Source organism: Quercus suber, unplaced genomic scaffold, assembly GCF_002906115.3.
Source record: "Quercus suber isolate HL8 unplaced genomic scaffold, Cork oak 2.0 scaffold_179, whole genome shotgun sequence".
Taxonomy (NCBI): domain Eukaryota; kingdom Viridiplantae; phylum Streptophyta; class Magnoliopsida; order Fagales; family Fagaceae; genus Quercus; species Quercus suber.
In genome coordinates, this window is record NW_027069638.1 from 284,429 (window position 1) to 292,977 (window position 8,549).

Consider the following 8,549-nt stretch of genomic DNA (forward strand, 5'->3'; position numbering starts at 1 on the left):
TGACGGAGTTCATAAGCCAATGACGTCAGCCATTAGGCTGACGGTCTTAAAAAGGCTAAATCTATCAGTCCACAAATAGACAAGTCTATAAGGCAAGGCAGCAGGATCTTGCCAAAAATTTCTACAATCATTAAAACAAAATGATCAAAAGCTGACGGGTTCATTAAAATTAACCGACGGATTAACTAACGGTACGACTAAAACAAGAAAGCCCGCAATCTTGGTTTCAAAACATACAAGAAAACCAAGCAAAATAAGCTACACAGAAAACTGACGGCATTATAAACAAATCCAAGCCTAAAAAAGGGCATTTACAAAGCTGTCAAAATATTACACAACGGTGCCCAAAAGGGCACTTAAATAAGATTGTCTTCTACATAGAAAAAAAAATAATAAATGAAACAAAATAAGAATGATAAAAACGTCACTTCAAGAAATTTTCTATTTTGCGGCAGGCTCCTCTTCGTCAAGCAGTACCATAGGGGGAGTGGCTGCAGCCGTCGGAAGGTTCGCAGCAGGTTGGGCCAATACAACCCCACTCTCTTCAGGAGGGGGGGAATCAACAGGGTCGTCAACACCAGGGGTGACGGCATCTGTCGCAGGCGTCATGGGCCGAGCGTCATCTATGTTGATGCCAGAAAGGTCCAAATCAGGAAAAGCTGACGCCACCTGTTTAAGACAGTCGTCGAATCCCGTGCCATAATAACTGCCACAGGAATCGATAAAGGCATCTGACGCCTTGAATTTCTCAACAGCGTCAGCCCCTACCGTCTCCAACTGGTCGTAAAGAGCCGTCAGCTTTCCTTCTATTTCGAGCCGCTGACGCTTCGCCTCTTCCAACTCCGTCTTCACGTCTTTCAGCTCAACGTTAAGTATGCGCACCGCCTCTTTATACTGAGCCTGTTGGTTTCGCATATTGGCGTTGTGCTTGTTAACGCGAGTGACGACCCCCTCCTTGGCCACGCACCGATCCTGCAGCGCCTTCACACGAACCAAAGCCTAAAAAATGATATAACCGTCAGTTAGTAAAGAGAAAAAGTTGGGCACGACAGTCAAAGAAAAAGAAGTAAAACTGACAGCTTACCCGAGAAAGGTCGAACAAGGCCGACGACCCCAGTTCTTCCGTCCCTAGCTGATCGCAAGGATCCATGTCCGTCGGCTTTATGAGGGCTTGGATGGCCTCGACGGCAAAGTCCTTGTGCATCAGCAGGCTCTGAGGTCCCTGCAGGACGGGACCAGAAGAGGTCATGACGCCCTTCCCAGCTCCATGACCCGACGTAGGGGGCGACTTCACGGGAGTGACGGCTGGTCTCTTCGGCGGGCGAATGACCACTCCGTCAGTCTTCCTCTTCTGGGAGCCCTTGGCGACGGTCCTGGGGGCAGACGTAGACGTCGCCTCACCCTTAGCTTTCTTCTCCTCCCGCTGACGGGCAGCAGCGGCCTTAATTCGCTCCTTAGCAACATCCATTTCTGCAACAGGCAAACAAAAGCAAACATAAGGGAAAGCCGATGACTAAAAGTTTAAAAGCTGACGGATGGGTAAAGACTCACGGTGACGAGCAAAATCTTCCAACCTACGAGCTTCAGGCGTTGGTTCGGGACCCCCACAGTATGTGTAAAGAGTATCAAGGGTGATTAAGTCCCGGCACGATCGCTCTCCTATGGGTATCTCCAAAAGCCGACGGATGAAGTCTTCTTGCTCGTCAGTTATTGATGGACGAGCGAAAGCTGAAAAAAAACTTGGCTGTGTTAGTATCTTTTCAAATTCAAAAAAAATATATATGGCAAACTGACGAGGATAAAAGGTGACGACTAAGACCTGACTCCTTAACAAAACCCCAAGTATTGTCAAAACAACCATGAGGAATTGTTTCCCATTCATCCTGACGGCACACCCAGTCCGTCCCCTCTACGAAAAAGAACCTACTCTTCCAGGCTCTATTGGAATCTGGCATTTCAGACACCAGCCTTAAATCCTTCTCCCTGACGGCGAAGTGATACATCCCTCTTGATGAAGAAAGGTGCCGAGGTCTATAACAATAGAAGAATTCATCCAAAGTAAGCTGACGATGACCTCCGCTTAAACGACCCCACAACACCTCGGCACTTATAAAAATCCTCCAGGAGTTTGGGGCAATCTGACTAATTGAGATGCCAAGGTAATCAGCTAGCTGACGGTGCAAAGCCGTCAGGGGCAATCTCAACCCGGCAGCAAACATGGCGTCATACATGCCAACGTCTGCAGTTCTTCCCGTGTAACACTTCTCACCCTCCATAGGCAGACGGATGGGAATATGGTCTGGGATTTGAAAACGGGTACGTAGTTCATTAAAAATTTTAAGCGTCATCTTTGGAGAGAATTTATTCACAGCCCAGTCCTTGGGAAGGATGAAGGGACGGCTACCTTCAGGACCTACAGAATCCCCTTCACTAGACTCCTCGACGCCTTCATCCCCGTCACTGTTCCCCCCTAATTCAACTTCACTCCCCTCGCCTACTTCTTCCTCCTGGCCGCCGTTTCCTTGACTTTCCATTTCTTCGACGGCAACATGTGCTGACGTCTCCCTCTCTGACGACCAGGAGGAACTCTCAGACTCACTACTTGAGCCTGAACCAAACACCTCGTCGTAGCCCGCTCCTTCGCGGACCGACGACTGATCACTCGACATCTACCTACAAGTGACGGGTGTAAACTAAGCACCTAGGATGACGACCTCACTTTAAAAAAGAGAGAAGGAGAAGTTGAAAGCATGCGAGAAAGGAAGAAAAACTTACAAGTTCTGGAGAGACGGTTGAAAAAGCAACAGCGGGAGCGTCGGTAGAGCTGACGAAATGTGGGCGACGGATGTGCTCTCCAGGAATCAAGTGAATGAAATAGTGAAAATGAGAGGAGGGACCACATATATATAAGCTAAACGCACGGAAGACGAAGCGACGCCCGCGTATCAGACACGGAGCCAATCCAAGCATGCCACCTGTCCTAGCATTTAATGCTAAAAAGTGTCAGCAATAATGATTCTTGTCTTGAACCCAAGTGGCAGGAAGCGACGAATACAAACTCCATAACCCGTCAGGTAAAGCCGACGGAGATATGGAGTAGGGGGCAACTGATATAGAATTATAACAGGTACCATGAACTTGACCCGTCAGCTTCTGTTCTGGCTGACGGGTCAAGTTGTGACGAAAGACAAAGGTAATGAGATGCAGACTAGATCAAGACGCAACTGACGGGCTAAAGCCCCCAAGTCCAACTGACGGCAATTTGAAGCCCCTAGGTTACTGAACGAAGCATGAAGGCTGACACTAGCTTAGCTGAAGGGAAGGACAGGCTGACGCCTTAAAAGGCTGACGGTTCTGTGAAGACCATAACTTGGTCATCACGCATGGGTTTTAGAAATTGCTTGTATTCCACGCCCAGTATCAGAGTCCTATAAGGAAAGGATTCCGCAATCTACGCGCATAAGGATTCCTACAAGGAAAAGACTTCTACTCCAAGGAAAAAAGGTCCACCCACTACCACTATAAAAGCCCCAATACCCTCATAAGCCAAGGTACGCATAATTAACCCCTCTCTAGCACTCTAGAGTTGAAAGAAGTTCTAACTTGACCTTCGGAGGGTATTTGGCCGGCACCACACCGGTGCTCTCTGTGAGGTCCTTTCCTTTTTTGTTGTGCAGGTGTTGTTTTTGAGCGCACAAGCGTCGTGCAACTCACTGGTGAGATCTTCGGCATCATCAAGGAACAATCTCACTAAATTATAGAATCACACAATGCATCGTCTTTGGGGAACAATTCCACAGAATTAGACTGTAATCTCGAACTTTGTATCTGACGCATTTCCACACAACAAGAATCAGAAACAACCTTGTATAAAGAATATCCTTAATGATCAAAAGAGAAATTCAAAGAGCCAAAGAGACCTGTGTGAGACAACAAGAACACACTTAAGAAAGACAAGAAGTCAGAGAAGTCAAATAAGTCTGTTCGTGTGTGTTTGAGACACCAAAGTAATCTGACGGGAAAAGTGTTTAATGGTGTCTAATAGCTAAACCGGATTCATAGGATAGAGACAAGACGTAATGTGTGTGTGATATAGATTATGTATATACCTAATCTTGGTCTTATATCTAAATATACTAGGGAAGTACATAATGTATAGTATATTAATTCAAATAGAAGCACCCTTCTAATTATGTGTGGGACACAAAAAAGTTCTAAGTGTTTGGAATATACTATTGTTTTTAATACTTTATTATTTTGTACGTGTAATGTCCTTCATTTGATATAGAATTTGTTAGTTGGATGCATGCCTGATGAGCACTGGTTAACCTACCTTATTAATAGTTTAAACATTTGGAAAAACTAATGATTATTGAGAAATTACTAATTGACTACAACGCTTCAATTCATAGTACTTTGTAAACAAAGCATTTATGTAGTGTCATATGATGAGGCTTACAATGAGGATATCTAAGCTTATGAGTGGTCTCGTTGGGAATATGGAATTTGTGGATGCTCTTGAAAGCTAGCTTGTTATTTTCTCCTTTTTGTTCTTCGCCTAACATTCCTCCCCACTCTTCACCTCTTTATAAATCTGTTTAAGTTTGCCTTATATATTCAAAGTCAAGGAACCCCAATCAGCTCACCTGTGTCTCATGGTGTGGGAATGGCCTTTGGTGGGGTTTTTTTTTTTTTTTTTTTACTGGTGTACTCTTAGGCAATGCCAATTCACTTATATTCAAACCGGTGTGTACTATTAGGCTGAATGTCATCTCATACAATAAGAGGCAAAATACAAGAAACTTACATGATTGCAAGCTTTTGTTCTAGGAGATGTGGGAGTTATAGGATGTAACTCTTTAGTGATAGTCTCTTTTGAATTCTATGTGATGAATTTTGTAGACTTTGTGATTGATTGCTATTCACATATCACTCAACATGTATCTCAAGTTTTTGCTAGTATCACACACGACACACAAGTTACTCTTTTGTTAAACACTTGTACATGCTAGTGTGTGTTTTTGGTCTGACCAACCAAGTTTGAAAATATCTTGAGTTTTATGCACAACATATTTGTTGCTTGAGAAGAAATTCAATGGGAGTTTGATTGAAATTTGTTTTAAGAAAATTGGGTTCAAAATTTTGGGTTTTTGAAAAAAGCATTCCATCTCATATCATTGCATTTTGTTTATTCTATTTAATGCTTGAGGAGTTATTTTCAAATTAGGTTTGTGTTTTAAAAACTGTGATTATTTTTTAAAAAATTTAGTGAACCTCTGCCCATTTCGATCGATCCAGCCTGTTTTTCGATCAATCGAAAAAGTGCTCTCATTTGTCTTAAAATGACTGTGCTTTTCGATCGATCGAATGTAATTTTCGATCGATCGAATATCGTGGAAAAGCTTTTTAAAAAGATCCACATCTGACTTTTTCAAACACTTTTCAATCTTTTTCAAACTTTTCCTTTCTCTCTCCGACAAGGCAAGCCAACTTGTTCCAATTTTTGTCGTTTTCCTCCCAGTTTTTGCAAGAGATCTCTTTCCTCAAGCAAGGTAAGACCTTTTTGCCCTCCCTTTTGAACTTATTTTCATTATTTCATGCATAAATCCATGCATTTAAGGGAGATTTTCGGACTTTACATTTTTGGGGTTTTCTGTTGATTCAAGCCTTATTTTATGAAATGATCATTGGGTTTTGTGGGGAAATCCATACTAATGATCCTTGGTGTCAATTTGATCAATTTTGAGTTTGATGAAAAATTGAAATTCTAGGGTTTGTTCTTAATCCGAATTGGGGCTTTTGTTAATTTGAGTAGAATTTGATGAAATTGGCTTGTTGTATTGATGAAATGGGTTATTCTAATCTGTTTTCAACCTTGTTAATGATCAATTCATCAATTTGTTGCAAAATTTTTCAAGTGGTTTTTCAAATGTTTGGGATTTTTTGATAGAATTCCTTGTTCAAGCCAATTTTGTCCAATCTCTCAATCAAACTTAATTGTTCACTGCATTTAGATCATGCATCACAACATTTTATTGTTCATGCATCATATAGATTTTTCTTCTATATTCTTTATTGTGCTAATTTGCAGTCTGCCCTTGGTTTTGTTTTCTCTTAATTCTTTGTGGTTTTCTCTTTGTGTCTCCGTCCTTTCCTTAGCACTATGCCTAGGAAAACTAGAGCCCGTAGGAGTGTTCCCTCACCTTCTCCTTCACCCCCTCCATCCTTTGATAGTGAGAGGTTCCCGAGTGAGAAAACCAAGAGATTTTTGAGAAGCTTATCATTAGGAGAAAGATTTGGGCTGAGCGTTCTGTGCTGTTAGATGAACTTGATCCTGCCATTAGGGCAATTTTGAGCGTCGGGGTTGGTTACCTTGTGGATGTTTCTGATCCTCCTCCACCTTCTGCCCTTGATTAGAGAGTTCTATTCGAACATCTCTATCCGCATCTATGATTCCAACACTCTAGTTAAGAGTTGGATACGAGGCGTAGAGTACTCCATTACTCCTCGGGTAGTGGCTGATGCTCTAGGGTACCTTTGGTCCAGCATCCTGTCTATCCTTATGCTGAGTCTCCCGAGATTAGCGATGTTTTGTCATACGTCACTGGTACTGCTGTCCAGTGGGGTTCTGATCCTCGGATCACTTCTGCTGAGCTCTCCGGGTTACACTATCTGTTCTTTAGGATAGCTTGTCATTCGATCTGGCCTATTTCCCATGTTCACACCATTCCTCTTAAGAGGTGTGTATTTCTGTACGCTCTTGTTACTGATGCTCCTATTAGTTTCCCCATCTTTTTCTTCGTTCTTTGAACGAAGTTTATAGGAGTTCATCTACTGCTCATGCTCTTGTTCATCCTATTTTCATTCATAGGATTCTTCTCTATCTTGATCTTAGTGGTTTTCCTTCCTCTGAGCCCGTTCATGTGATAGCTCCTATAGGTGCGTCTTTCTTAGACTGAGGCCGCTCATCTTCGAGCTGGTTCTAAACACCCTAGATCTGAGCCCTCTAGTAGCACACTTCCTCCTTCTTCTTCTGCAGGTCTTGCTGGTGAGGATATTCCAGTTGGTGATGATGCTGCTGCTGCTGATGTTTCTCCACCTCCTTCGGCCGACTTTGATGTTCGTCGTACTTTGGAGACTGTCATGACTGTTCAGCAGGCTCATGGTCAGATTTTGGTGGACTTGCTGGATGAGATTCGTGCTCTCCGAGCTGATTTTGCTCGTCTTCATTCACCCTCACCACCTCCTTTTGATGGCGACTTGTGATTGCCCTTTGGCATTCCGTCACAAAAAGGGGGAGTGGAGTTTTGACTTGTGTAGAGTTTTTGTTGTTAGGGGGAGATTTTTTGTTTTAGAGGAGCTTGTGGAGTTTTTAGATTGTATCTATGTGCTTCACTTTGTATATTTTTTTTGGGGATATTCATGTTAGGGGAGTAACATTGATTGATATACATGTTATTTTTTATTGATTCTTGTTGCTTTGTGTTTCACTGCGTATTGATTTATATTTATGAGTTGATCATTCATATATGTCTTTATTTTGAATTATGTGAATCTTACAAGAATGTTATACCTGTTGTTTTACTCTTTACTGTCACACATGCGTTTATGCGTTTGTTGAGTATTTCAGGATTATACAGGTTGATTCAACTAAGCTGCTGTCTACACTTGCAACTATGGATAGTAGTTAGGCTGAATTGAATTTTATGAGCATTATCTTTGTAAAGGGCTTTTTATTTGTAAAACTTGAGCTGTTAATTAGGGTTTTGTCACGGATTGCCAAAGGGGGAGTTTGTTAGGTTCTAAGGTCTTAGGATTTTATGTATTTAGAACTCTAATTTGTAATGTTGGCAAACCATGATCAAAACATTGTATTTAGTCTTATTTAGACTTGCTCAAAGTTGGTTTAATATTGTAAAGTTGGAATCGAGTGGCTGCAGAAGTACTTGGGACTTTCGGCCTGGCTCGATCATCGAAGAATAGACTCGATCGATCGAAAATCGCACAGGTTGAATTTTCTGCAGAATTTCCAACTCAGCCCTACTTCATTAAACGTTTAGGGTTTATGTTTTTACCCTAGGTATATAAACAAAACCCTAGCCACGTTTTTGGAGGTTGTCCATATTGTATTGTTGCTCATACATTGCTGTTTTGTGTGAATCTCTTGTGAGATCTTTGAGGAGCTTTCCTTTACACAAAACTTAGGGTTTTCATGGTAGAGATGATTTCAACATCTTGAAGATCATTACTGTTGCAACCATTGGAACTTAAAAGAAAAGCAAGCGGGAGCTTGTAGCTGATTGAGGAATTCAAGAAAGAAGTAGTCCGTGGATTCGGAGCCTGCGCGTGGTCGTGTCAGGAAGTTCTACTGGTGGGTAGCATTAGGAAGTCGAGCGGGGAGCTTGTAGTCCTTTTGTACGAACTTCAATTCTTTCATAGTGAATTCAGGTTAGCCTTGAGGATCGGTGGGTCAAATCCTCCCCAGGTTTTTACCGTGTGGTTTCCTGGGTGATCATATCTTGTGTTATTTATTTTCCGCTGCTTTATAT

The 8,549-nt window shown here is 42.2% G+C and overlaps 1 protein-coding gene across 1 annotated transcript; it reads right to left on the reverse strand.

Annotated features, from left to right (window-relative positions):
- Positions 1-390: 390 nt before the first annotated feature.
- LOC136069584 (uncharacterized) lies at positions 391-3,732 on the reverse strand. Its single transcript, XM_065778290.1, has 4 exons — positions 3,609-3,732; positions 1,552-1,728; positions 1,085-1,470; positions 391-999 (listed from the first exon to the last, which is right to left on the reverse strand). The coding sequence occupies exons 1-4, from the start codon at positions 3,730-3,732 to the stop codon at positions 442-444; spliced, it is 1,245 nt and encodes a 414-aa protein (XP_065634362.1). The 3' UTR covers positions 391-441.
- Positions 3,733-8,549: the final 4,817 nt, after the last annotated feature.